Source organism: Tachyglossus aculeatus, chromosome 17 (genome assembly GCF_015852505.1).
Source record: "Tachyglossus aculeatus isolate mTacAcu1 chromosome 17, mTacAcu1.pri, whole genome shotgun sequence".
Classification (NCBI taxonomy): domain Eukaryota; kingdom Metazoa; phylum Chordata; class Mammalia; order Monotremata; family Tachyglossidae; genus Tachyglossus; species Tachyglossus aculeatus.
This window is the reverse complement of record NC_052082.1, coordinates 58,826,207-58,840,050: the sequence shown is the minus strand read 5'-3', so window position 1 is coordinate 58,840,050 and position 13,844 is coordinate 58,826,207. Positions and strand designations below refer to the sequence as shown.

Below are 13,844 nucleotides of genomic sequence, written 5' to 3'. Positions count from 1 at the left end.
GTTAAGTGCTGACTCTGTGCATAGCAGTGGAGGATACAAGGTGATGAGATTGTCCCACGTGGGCTCACAATTCTAATCCCCATTTTACAGGTGAGGTAACTGAGGCACAGAGAAGTGAAGTGGCTTGTCCAAGGTCACACAGCTGACAAGTGGCCGATCTGGGATTCAAACCCATGACCTCTGACTCCCAAGCCCGGGCTCTTTCCGCGGAGCCACGCTGCGTCTCTAATAATGATGGCATTTGTTAAGCTCTTACTATGTGCGAAGCACTGTTCTAAGCTCTGGAGGTGATCAGGTTGTCCCATGTGGGGCTCACAGTCTTCATCCCCATTTAATAATAATGATGATATTTGTTAAGCGCTTACTATGTGCAAAGCACTGTTCTAAGCGCTGGGGAGGTTGCAAGGTGATCAGGTTGTCCTACGGGGGGGGGGGGGGGGCTCACAGTTTTAATCCCCATTTTACAGATGAGGTAACTGAGGCCCAGAGAAGTGAAGTGACTTGCCCAAAGTCACACAGCTGACAGTTGGCGGAGCCGGCATTTGAACCCATGACCTCTGATTCCAAAGCCCGGGCTCTTTCCACTGAGCCATGCTGCTTCTCCTGTCAATCCCCATTTGACAGATGAGGTCAGAGAATTGAAGTGACTTGCCCAAGGTCACGCAGCAGGCATAATAATAATAATGATGGCATTTATTAAGCGCTTCCTATGTGCAAAGCACTGTTCTAAGCACTGACGTGTGGCGGAGCCGGGATTAGAACCCATGACCTCTGACTCCCAAGCAAGGGCTCTTGCCACTGAGCCATGCTGCTTTGGGCAGGCCTCCATCCCGGCAGGCCGCAGAGGGCCGAGCCTCGGGCCCGGCTCCAAAACTCTTTGGGAACCAAAACTCTTTGGGAACGAGATTATAATGGCTTAATTACCCAGGGCGGAGGCCGCAGAGCCTCTCCCCCTCCTTAACACCAAAGCCCGGTTAATAATAATTATTATTAATAATTATCTCCCCCTTTTAGACTGTGAGCCCACTGTTGGGTAGGGACTGTCTCTATATGTTGCCAACTTGTACTTCCCAAGCGCTTAGTACAGTGCTCTGCACACAGTAAGCGCTCAATAAATACGATTGATGATGATGATGATGATAATAATGGCATTTATTAAGCACTTACTATGTGCAAAGCACTGTTCTAAGCGCTGGGGAGGTTACACGGTGATCAGGTTGTCCCACGAGGGGCTCACAGTCTTCATCCTCATTTTGCAGATGAGCTAACTGAGGCCCAGAGAAGTTAAGTGACTTTCCCAAAGTCACACAGCTGTCGATTGGCGGAGCTGGGATTTGAACCTTGGGCAAGTCACATCACATCTCTGGGCCTCAGTTCCCTCGTCTGGAAAATGGGGATTAAGGCGGTGAGGCCCGTGAGGGACGTGGACTGTGTCCCACCTGATTAGCCTGTAACTACCCCAGTGCTTAGAACAGTGCCTGGCACGTAGTAAGCGCTTAACAGTAAGCACTCAATAAATACTATTGAATGAATGAATGAATGAATGAACAGACGCCATAAAAAAAAAATCCTCCGGGCTGGGTCTCTGCTGAAAAACAGGGCAGGGGAGACAGCGGGGTGGATATTTACTATTCTGTTTATTTTGTTAATGATGTGCATCTAGCTTTATTTCAATTTATTCTGATGACACCCGTCCACATGTTTGTTTTGTTGTCTGTCTCCCCCTTCTAGACTGTGAGCCTGTTGTCGGGTAGCGACCGTCTCTATATGTTGCCAACTTGTAATAATAATAATAATAATAATGATGGCATTTGTTAAGCGCTTACTATGTGCAAAGCACTGTTCTAAGTGCTGGGGTGATACAATGTGATCAAGTTGTCCCACGTGGGGCTCACAGTCTTAATCCCCATTTTTACAGATGAGGTAACTGAGGCTCAGAGAAGTTAAGTGACTTGCCCAAGGTCACACAGCAGACTTGTGGTGGAGCCGGGATTCAAACCCATGACCTCTGACTCCGAAGTGCTCTTTCCACTGAGCCACGCTGCTTTGTACTTCCCAAGCGCTTAGTACAGTGCTCTGCACACAGTAAGCTCTCAAAAAAATGTGACAATGAATGAATGAACCTCTGACTCCAAAGCCCGCGCTCTTTCCAATGAGCCACGCTGTAGCCGAGTGGGATAATAATAATAACGATGGTATTTATTAAGCGCTTACTGTTCTAAGCGCTGGGGGACTGTTCTAAGCACCCCGCTGCAACCCCCGTCCCGGAGTCGGTTGGCAGGAGCCTGGGTTGGGGGGTCAGAAGGACCCCGGCTCTGCCGCTGGCCAGCCGTGTGGCCTTGGTTAATCATCATCATCATCATCATCATCATCATCAATCGTATTTATTGAGCGCTTACTATGTGCAGAGCACTGGACTACGCGCTTGGGAAGTACAAATTGGCAACATATAGAGACAGTCCCTACCCAACAGTGGGCTCACAGTCTAAAAGGGGGAGACAGAGAACAAAACCAAACATACTAACAAAATAAAATAAATAGAATAGATATGTACAAGTAAAATAAATAAATAAATAGAGTAATAAATATGTACAAACATATATACAGGTGCTGTGGGGAAGGGAAGAAGGTAAGACGGGGGGGGATGGAGAGGGGGACGAGGGGGAGAGGAAGGAGGGGGCTCAGACTGGGAGGGCCTCTTGGAGGAGGTGAGCTCTCAGTAGGGCCTTGAATAATAGAATAATTCTATTTATTCTAACGGTTTTGACACCTGTCTATATGTTCTGTTTTGTTGTCTGTCTCCCGCTTCTAGACTGTGATCCCGTTGTTGGGTAGGGACTGTCTCCATCTGTTGCCGACTTGTACTTCCCAAGCGCTGAGTCCAGTGCTCTGCACACAGTAAGCGCTCAATAAATACGATTGATGATGATGATGATGCTCTGCACACAGTAAGCGCTCAATAAATCCGATTGAATGAATGAATGAACGGATGGGTCCGTTGGGTTGCCATCTGTCGCCCCGCCCCCGGACTCTGGCGTCTGCCCACCGGCTTCTCCCCAGCACAGCATTGGGCCCTGCGGGTAGCAGCGGGCTCCCAGATGAGCTGGCGTGGTACGGATCAGATAGTGGGCACATCCAACGCTTCTCCCCACCCCTTTCCCACCAGTCCTTAGGCCTGCGGAGCTGGAGGCCCCGGACCCCGGGAACCCTGGGCCTGCAGGGTCCAGACGAGCTGCAGTCATTGAGCTGTGGGACGACAACCTGGCCTTCCCCCAACTTCGCTTTACCACTTAATAATAATAATGGCATTTATTAAGCGCTTACTAAGCGCTGTTCTAAGCGCTGGGGAGGTTACGAAGTGATCAGGTTGTCCCACGGGGGGCTCACAATCTCAATCCCCATTTTCCAGATGAGGTAACTGAGGCCCAGAGAAGTGAAGTGACTTGCCCAAGGTCACACAGCTGACAATTGGCAGAGCTGCGCATCAGGCAGAAACTCCTCACCCTGGGCTTCAAGGCTGTCCATCCCCTGGCCCCCTCCTACCTCACCTCCCTTCTGTCCTTCTCCAGCCCAGCCCGCACCCTCCGCTCCTCCGCCGCTAATCTCCTCACCGTACCTCGCTCTCGCCTGTCCCGCCATCGACCCCCAGCCCACGTCCTCCCCCGGGCCCGGAATGCCCCCAATCCCTCTGCCCATCCGCCAAGCTAGCTCTCTTCCTCCCTTCAAGGCCCTACTGAGAGCTCACCTCCTCCAGGAGGCCTTCCCAGACTGAGCCCTTTCCTTCCTCTCCCCCTCGTCCCCCTCTCCATCCCCCCATCTTACCTCCTTCCCTTCCCCACAGCACCTGTATATATGTATATACGTTTGTGCATATTTATTACTCATTTATTTATTTATTTATTTTACTTGTACATATCTATCCTATTTATTTTATTTTGTTAGTATGTTTGGTTTTGTTCTCTGTCTCCCCCTTTTAGACTGTGAGCCCACTGTTGGGTAGGGACTGTCTCTATATGTTGCCAATTTGTACTTCCCAAGCGCTTAGTACAGTGCTCTGCACATAGTAAGCGCTCAATAAATACGATTGATGGATGATGATGGAGAGCCGGCATTTGAACCCACGACCTCTGACTCCAAAGTCCGTGCTCTTTCCACTGAGCCACGCTGCTGCTGCTTAAGCCCCCAAAGGCCAGCGAAGGCAAGCACTCGCCCAGAGGTCGCCCAGCCATCTCCTCCTCGCACCCAGTCCACCCTCCGGCTGGGCAACCCAGGCGGTGCGTGTGGCCTTTGACCGGGGAGGGGGCGGATGGTGGTTCAGAAGACGCTCCCTCTCCCCGGTCTCACTTTCATTTGTTCAATCGTATTTATTGAGCGCTTACTGTGTGCAGAGCACTGCACTGAGCGCTTGGCAACATAGAGAGACGGTCCCTACCCAACAGTGGGCTCACAGTCTAGAAGGGGGAGACGGAGAACAAAACAAAACATAGTAACAAAATAAAATAAGTAGAATAAATATGTACAAGTGAAATAAATAAATAGAGTAATAAATCCGTACAAACATATATACATATATACAGGTGCCATGGGGAGGGGAAGGAGGTAAGGCGGGGGGGATGGAGAGGGGGAGAAGGGGGAAAGGAAGGAGGGGGCTCAGTCTGGGAAGGCCTCCTGGAGGAGGTGAGCTCTCAGTAGGGCTCGCTTACTGCCAGCGGCCCACCGAGGCACCGCAATAAATAGGCCCGGGGTTGTATCACGTGACAAGGCTTTGGTGCCACCCCTCGCCCCCACCACCCTCTACAGCCATGACGTCACGGCGACCCTTAGGCCACATAATAATAATGATAATAATGGTATTTGTTAAGCGCTTACTATGTGCAAAGCACTGTTCTAAGCGCTGCGGAGGATACCAGGTAATCAGGATGTCCCCCGTGGGGCTCACAATCTTCATCCCCATTTTCCAGATGAGGTAACTGAGGCCCAGATAAGTTAAGTGACTGGCCCAAAGTCACACGGCCGATAAGTGGCAGAGGTGGGATTAGAACCCATGACCTCTGACTCCCAAGCCCGGGCTCTTTCCACTGAGCCACGCTGTTTCTCACGCTGGGATGAAGTCACTCGGAAACTTTTCCCGTACTTCCTGGGTGGCCCAGGGGGGCCGAGGGCGGCCGGCCCTGAAACCAGGTCACCGGACACAAAGAATCGCCGCACCTGGAGGAGGGAACTCCTGCAATTGCGTTTATTGAGTGCTTACTGTGTACAGAGCACTGTACTAAGCGCCTGGGAGAGTACAGTACAACAATAAACAGACACATTCCCTGCCCACAGTGGATTTATGATCTAGCAGTGTGGCTTAGGGGAGAGAGCACAGGCCTGAAGTTGCAGGACCTGGGTTCTAATTCTCTGCCGCATGGCTGCTGTGTGGCCTTGGGCCAGTCACTTCACTTCTCTATGCCTCAGTGACCTCATCTGTAAAATAAGAATCACGACCGTGAGCCCCACGTGGGACAGGGACTACGTCCAACCTGACCAGCTTGTATGAGAAGCAGCGTGGCTCAGTGGAAAGAGTCTTGGCAGTCAGAGGCCATGGGTTCTAATCCCGACCCCGCCACTTGTCAGCTGTGTGACTTTGGGCAAGTCACTTCACTTCTCTGGGCCTCAGTTCCCTCATCTGTAAAATGGAGATTAAGACTGTGAGCCCCACGTGGGACAATCCGATTACCTTGTGTCCCCCCCCCACAGTGATCAGAACGGTGTTTGGCACAAAATAGGCGCTTAACAAATATTATTATTATTATGATCTACCTCAGCACTTAGAATGGTGGTTGGTGCTTAACAAATACCACAATTATTTGTAGTATTAGAACTTGAGGATTGGCAGGGCCCAGCCCAAGTCGAGCCCTTGGAAGCTGTACAGGGTGGTCTCTGCCCTCCCTCTCCCTCCACCCACCAATCAGATGATGATGGCATTTATTAAGCGCTTACTATGTGCCAAGCACTGTTCTAGGCGCTGGGGAGGTAACAAGGTGATCAGGTTGTCCCACGGCGGGCTCACAGTCTGGGCACTGCTGCCCACATGAGATTTGGGCGCCTGCCCCCCAACTTCTCAGACATTTCTCTCGGGGGTGACCGTAAAAGCCCTCTCTCCCGGCCCAGGAGACCTCTTGTAATCAGGGAATGTGTCTGTTTATTGTTGTACTCTCCCAAGCGCTTACTACAGTTCTCCGCACACAGTAAGCGCTCAATAGCTACGACTGAATGAACCCTTCCCCTCCACTCCCCTCGGCGTTTCCACGCCCGACATTCTCCACTTTTGATGCCGGAGGTCGAAAGGCGCCGGTTTCCCTCGTCGGAAACGACAGGCCTGGCCCCTGCTAGAACTAATACAAGAGGAAGCCCACTGTTGGGTAGGGACTGTCTCTATATGTTGCCAACTTGTACTTCCCAAGCGCTTAGTACAGTGCTCTGCACACAGTAAGTGCTCAATAAATACGATTGATGATGATGATGATGACACAGACACAAGAGAGGTGCCCGGCCCAGGGCTCCCGACCCCCCGGCTTCCAGTCCCCCAAATTCCCGGCTCTCCCTCCACCTTGTAATTCAGGTGGGGAGGCCCCCAGGTCCCAACGCCCCCCACCCCCCAAAAAGGCCTCTCCTTGCAGGGAGCCATTGGGGTTCTCCAGCGCAGCCGAAGCAACGCAGGTGGCTAAGGCAGCAAGGGGATGAACTAAACGACCTCCCCCCCGGCCGGCTCTACGCCGCAGCACTCTCGGCTCCTGGCCTGGTGGATAACGCACGGACCTCGGAGTCAGAAGGTCGTGGGTTCTAATCCCAGCTCTGCTACGTGTCTGCTGTGTGGGCAAATCACTAACATCTCAGTGCCTCATCTGTAAAACGTGAGCCCCACGTGGGACAGGGAGCGTGTCCGACCTGATTACCTTGTGTTTAGAACAGTGCCTGGTACATAGTAAGCGCTCAAAGTGAGCCTCTCCATCCCCCCCATCTTACCTCCTTCCCTTCCCCACAGCACCTGTATATATGTATATATGTTTGTACAGATTTATTACTCTATTTATTTATTTATTTCACTTGTACATATCTATTCTATTTATTTTATTTTGTTAGTATGCTTGGTTTTGTTCTCTGTCTCCCCCTTTTAGACTGTGAGCCCACTGTTGGGTAGGGACTGTCTCTAGATGTTGCCAACTTGTACTTCCCAAGCGCTTAGTACGGTGCTGTGCACACAGTAAGCGCTCAATAAATACGATTAATTGATTGATATGCTTGTACATATTTATTACTCTATTTATTTATTTATTTTACTTGTACATATCTATTCTACTTATTTTATTTTGTTAGTATGTTTGGTTTTGTTCTCTGTCTCCCCATTCTAGACTGTGAGCCCGCCGTTGGGTAGGGACTGTCTCTAGATGTTGCCAACTTGGACTTCCCAAGCGCTTAGTACAGTGCTCTGCACACAGTAAGCGCTCAATAAATACGACTGATGATGATGATTGTTATTACTATTATTATGTCTCTGCTCATTCCGAGGGCTCAGGGCGGGGAGATGGAGCCAGGCGGGCATCCCCACCTCGGCCTGCCAATCCATCACAAGCGTGCTGCCCACCCTGTGCCCGGGGCAGGTTAGGGTGGGCTTTCCAGACAGACAGTTGAGAAGCCGACGGGCCCTGTCCCCTTTGACCACCACTCCCCCCACCAACCCCATTCCCGGCCAGCCCCAGTGACTCACAACCTCTTGTTTTCCTCTGCGGAAAAGCCTGCCCGCTCCAGTTCCGAGGGACAGGCGGGCAGGAAGCTGGAGAGCCGTAAATGGCAGAGGAGGAGCCGGGCGGGAAAGCCGGGACCGCTGGGAGAGATCCCGGGTTGGCGGGTGGGGGGGCTTGTTATAATAATTATGGGGCTTCTAAAGCGCTTACTATATGCCAAGCACTGGTCTAAGCGCTGGAGTAGATGCAAGTTCATCAGGTTGGACACAGTCCCTGTCCCAAATAATAATAGTGACAACGATGATGGTACTTGTCAAGCACTTAACTATGTGCCAAGCGCTGTTTTAAGCGCTGGGGTAGATATAAGTTAATCAAGTTGGACACAGTCCCTGTCCCACATAATAATAATAATAATAGTACTTGTTAAGTGCTTACTACGTTCCAAGCGCTGTTCTAAGACCTGGGGTAGATACAAGTTAATCCGATTGGACACAGTCCCTGTCCCAAATAATAATGATTATTATTATGGCACTTGTTAATAATAATAATAATAATGGCATTTGTTAAGTGCTTACTATGTATGTGCAAAGCACTGTTCGAAGCACGGGGGATACAAGGTGATCAGGTTGTCCCACGTGGGGCTCATAGTCTTAATCCCCATTTTATAGATAATAACATAATAATAATAATGATAGCATTTATTAAGCACTTACTATGTGCAAAGCACTGTTCTAAGCGCTGGGGAGGTTACAAGGTGATCAGGTTGTCCCACGGGGGGGCTCACAGTCTTAATCCCCATTTTATAGATGAGGTCACTGAGGCTCCGAGAAGTTAAGTGACTTGCCCAAGGTCACACAGCAGACGTGGTGGAGCCGGAATTTGAACCCATGACCTTTGACTCCAAAGCCCGTGCTCTTTCCACTGAGCCACGCTGCTTCTCATCTGCCAAGTGCTGTTCTAAGTACTGGGGGAGATACTAGTTAATCAGGGTGGACACAGTTCCTGTCCCACATAATAACAGTACTTGTTAAGCGCTTACTCTGTGCCAAGCACTGTTCTTAGCGCTGGGGTAGATACAAATGATAGTAATAGCATTTATTAAGCGCTTACTATGTGCAAAGCACTGTTCTAAGCACTGGGGAGTTTACAATGTGATCAGGTTGTCCCACGGCGGGCTCACAGTCAATCCCCATTTTACAGATGAGGGAACTGAGGCCCAGAGAAGTTAAGTGACTTGCCCAGAGTCACAGAGCTGACAATTGGCAGAGCAAGGATTTGAACCCATGACCTCTGGCTCCAAAGCCCGGGCTCTTTCCACTGAGCCACGCTGCTTCCCCTAGGTGGACATAGTCCCTGTCCCACATGGGGCCTACGTTCTTACCCCCCATTTTACAGATGAGGCAACTGAGGCCCAGAGAAGTGAAGCGACTCGCCCAAAGGTCACAGGGCAGACAAGTGGCGGAGCTGACGGCCGGGCCCGGGCTCTAGCCACTAAGCCACGCTGCTTCTCACATCTTGGACAATGAGAGTCCCCCTTTTAGACTGTGAGCCCGCTGTTGGGTAGGGACTGTCTCTATATGTTGCCAACTTGTACTTCCCAAGCGCTTAGTACAGTGCTCTGCACACAGTAAGCGCTCAATAAATATGATTGATTGATTGATTGATTGAGAGAAAGCCCACTCAGCCCCGGGGGCAGAGGCAGCGGCACCCACTCCCCAGCCAGAGGGACAGAGCCTGGCCCGGCCACCTTCGCCCCAAGGCCCTCACCCCCATAGCCAGGACCTGCACACAAGCACACCCGAGTCACCCCCAAACACACATATGTGCACGCCCAGGACACACACAGGAATAAACCCAGGACATGCCCATATACACACCCGTGCATGCCAGGGCACACGCATGCCTAAACTCAGGGCACCCCCAAACACGCAACATGCATGCCCGAGACTCCCGCAGAGGCAGATGGCACCCCAAAGCTTCCATATAAGTACACAGGTCCAGGGCATTCACCGTGTCCCCCTAAACACACCCAAAGGTATATCCAAACACACACGCGTGCTCTGGGTATCATCATCATCAATCGTATTTACTGAGCGCTTACCGTGTGCAGAGCACTGTACTAAGCGCTTGGGAAGTACAAGTTGGCAACATCTAGACAGTCCCTACCCAACAGTGGGCTCACAGTCTAAAAGGGGGAGACAGAGAACAAAACCAAACATACTAACACGGAGACACAGACACTAGACTGTAAACTCACTGGGGGCAGGGAATGTGTCTGTTTATTGGTATACTGTCCTCTCCCAAGTGCTTAGTACAGTGCTTTGCACACAGCGAGCGCTCAATAAATACTACTGAATGAGACGCATGCATAGGACAAGCACACATCCACAGAGGACACCCGTGTAGTATCCACCCGAGCCACCACAAACACACACACACACTTCCTCCTGCAGGAAAAGGACAACCACCACCACCCCCTCCCGCCCCACCCCAGATTCCCACGAGAGTCTTGGCGTCTCAATCAGCAATCTCGACCGATCTGGGATCCCCCGGCCCTTGGCCAGAGAGGGTTTGTGGGCCGGACTGACGGGATCGTTAGAGACAGAGGTTTGGCGTTGGCGACGACGGCTCAGTTTTTCATTTCTGCCAGCTGCAACCAAACCGGGCCGTCGTACCGCGCCGACCCTCCAAGCAGCTCCCGGCCCGGGGCCGCTGGACCTGGGGGGGCATCGCGGCGCATAAAGCCCCCCGCCCCGCTCCCCACCCTTCGCAACCCACAGCACAGCCACCCTGCACGTTCACCCGGCAAACCCCGCAAGGGCAGCACTGCAAATGCTCATGCATCACCGTTACACAGCAGACCCACTCATGACAACGTAATACATCTTGCACACAGCCCGCAGACACAGATCACGTACACCCCCCCACACACTCTCTCTCTCTGCAAACAGACAGGGAACGTATAGGCCCACACCAAACACACCAGGTACACACACACACACACACATACCACACACGTGCCCATGCTGAAAAGTCACTCAAAGGTCAAACGTTTGACTGGCGGCCGAGGCTCAGTCTGCCCTGCTTTCCTCGGTTCAGCTCCGAGGAGGAGGGCCGGTGGAAAAATCTAGGCCGGGCATCTTGGCCGACCCCAGTTTGGCCTTCCCGGACCTCCCCCGCCCCTCAGGACCACCCGACGGTCACCTTGTCAGGGCGGTGGTCGCCCCCCCGGTAGGTCTGGCCCCTTCACCTGCCCTGGAGATGCTTCACGCTTGTCCCCATGCTACTGGAAGTAAACTGAGGCCCACAGAGCAGGGAGAGGGAGAGACAGAGGGAGAGCCCCAGAAAGGGGCACCTGGACAGATGGAGGGAGGGAGCAAGGCGCGTGCCCAGAGACAGGGAGAGACGCAGAGAGAGATAGGCAGAGGGGAGTGCTAATGTCAAGCGAAGCTATTTCTGCATTCATTAATTCATTCAATCGTATTTATTGAGCGCTCACTGTGTGCAGAGCACTGTACTAAACACTTGGGAAATATAAGTCGGCAACATAGGCCGGCAGCCAGTTAATGAGGTTGGCACATGCATGCATTCATTCATTCAATCGCACTTACTGAGTGCTTGCTGTGTGCACAGCACTGTCCTAAGCGCGTGGGAGAGCAATAAATAATAATGACATTTGTTAAGCTCGTACTATGTGCCAGACACTGTTCTAAGAGCTGGGGTGGATATAAGCAAATTAAGTTGGACACAGTCCCTGTCACACATGGGGATCAAAGTCTCAATTCCCATTCTAATAATAATAATGATGATGGCATTTGTTAAGCGCTTACTAGGTGCCAAGCACTGATCTAAGCGCTGGGGAGGATACAAGGTGATCAGGTTGTCCCATGTGGGGCTCACAGTCTTAATCCCCATTTTACAGATGAGGTGACTGAGGCCCAGACAAGTGACGTGACTGGCCCAAGGTCCCACAGCAGACAAGTGGCGGAGCCAGGATTAGAACCCATGACTTTCTCACTCCCAGGCCCGGGCTCTAGCCACTACAGCAGGCTGCTTCCCAGGTGTGACACACATCCAGGCACATTCCCTGCCCACAGTGAGCTTGCAATCTTACGCATGCCTGCACCCGCGTATGCAAACGCACAGACATACATGCAGGCGCATGTGCATGTGCATACACACACACACACACCAGAGGTGCCCATGCAGGTACCCGCGCTGCCGCACCCTCAGGCCCACCAGCTCCCTTCCACATGGAACCGGTTCCGGCTGCGCTGCTGTGAGGGAAGCACGGGTGAGGACGAGTCTCGCTGGACACCCGCCTGCGGGATGGACAGGGCCCGAGTGGGGCCGACAGACGGACAGACGCACAGACGGACAGAAGGTCTTCGTCAGGCCTCATCCACAGACCCTTCATCAACACACCCTGAGTGACATGCCCAGGGCCCGATTCATGGTCCATCCCGCCCAGGATTCTTTCTTTCTCCGCTATGGGTTTTGACTCTTCCTCGGTGCGCCAGCACGGACCGGCCAACACACCTGATTCTCCCCTCTCCATCCCTGACTCTCCCCCAGTGACCCAGCCCATCCCACACCGCTGACTCTTCCCCAGTGACCCAGCATGGACCATTCTTTCCCATCTCCCATCCTGACTCCCCTCTCCATCCCCTAGTGTCCCCCAGTGACCCAGCACAGACCATCCCTCACTTCTGCCTCTCCCCTCTATCCCTGGGTCACCCACAGTGACCCGAGAGGCGGGGCTGGGGGGTGGGATGCTCTGAGTTGGGGAGGACGGAGTCCCGGCTCGGTGGGTCGCGCGTTCCCCAGGACAACTGACTGCTTATGGGGGTTTCCCGGCCTCCTGCAGCCGACAATCTGGGAGGAATGAAAATTTCGGGGGGGCCCGGGGGCGGGATGCGGGCGGTGACCGCAGTGGCCGGCAGGATGGGGGTCCCGCCTCGCGCTATTTTTAGGCCCAAGCCAGGGCCGCAATTGCAGGGTGTGGGCCAGGGGCCGGGGGGAGGGGGACACCCTCGCCTGCAGCCAGGGGACCCAGACAGGGGCGGATCTTCGGGGTCCTTCCCAGCTGTGGCCCCTCTATACTGTGTGACCTGGGGTGTACAGTGTTTCCTCTCTGACCCACAGCTTCCCCCACCATGAAATGGGGAGAATGCGCTTCCCCGCCAGGCACACTCACCACCCCCCAGATATCATGAGGGTCACGACACGTCCGTCCGTCCTCCCGGGGTCCGGCCAAGCACCCCTGCCCACAAGCCCAGGGAAAATTCTGGGATTGAGGGAGAGGAGACCGACTGTCCCTCATCTCTTCCCTTGCAGGGGAATAATGGGGGTGTGACAATGATAATAATAATAATGGCATTTGCTAAATGCTTACTTTGTGTCAGAAACTGTTCTAAGTGCTGCGGTAGATACAAGATACTCGGGCCTTCTAGACTGTGAGCCCATTGTTGGGTAGGGACCGTCTCTATATGTTGCCAACTTGTACTTCCCAAGCGTTTAGTAAAGTGCTCTGCACACAGTAAGCGCTCAATAAATACGATTGAATGAATGAATGAATGAGTGGACACAGTCCCTATCACACAATAGGGCTCACACTCAATCCCCATTTTGCAGATGAGGGAACTGAGGTACAGAGAAGTGAAGTGACTTGCTCAAGGTCACACAACAGACAGGAGGCAGAGCCGGAATTAGAACCCAGATCCAAGGGCTTTGGCCGTCTGAGGGCGGCCCACTGGGCCAGCCGGGAAGGACCCGTGTCTGCCCCAGCTGCCCGCACTGCAGCCATCCCCGTCGACCCCGGACCCTCTCTGCCGGTGACCCCGGACTGGCCCTGAGTCTATCGCCAGTCCACGGGGTTGGGAGGGAGATGGGACAGGGTCTCCTTCCCCTTATCCAGAGTCCCCACTACTTTATCAATCTCCCACCCGACTTATCCAGCCCAGCTTGAGAGGGTGGAGGTGGGGCAGGGAGATGGGGGTCAGTCACACGTTCGGGTGTGTGTGTGTGTGTGCGTGTGTCTGTGCCTGAGTGTTTGGAAACGTTCCTGTTCCACGCCCCTGTATGTGTAGGTGTGTTTCCAAGCATCCCTAGGTACGT

The 13,844-nt window shown here is 52.8% G+C and overlaps 1 protein-coding gene across 2 annotated transcripts in view; it reads right to left on the bottom strand.

Annotated features, from left to right (window-relative positions):
- Positions 1–11,999, bottom strand: part of SPNS2 (sphingolipid transporter 2) — a 38,617-nt gene extending 26,618 nt beyond the window's left edge. For both annotated transcript variants that reach the window (XM_038759701.1, XM_038759702.1), the window contains exon 1: positions 11,955–11,999. In XM_038759701.1, the coding sequence (XP_038615629.1) occupies positions 11,955–11,982 (28 nt within the window). In that variant the 5' untranslated portion in view covers positions 11,983–11,999. The remainder of the gene's footprint in view (positions 1–11,954) is intronic.
- Positions 12,000–13,844: the final 1,845 nt, after the last annotated feature.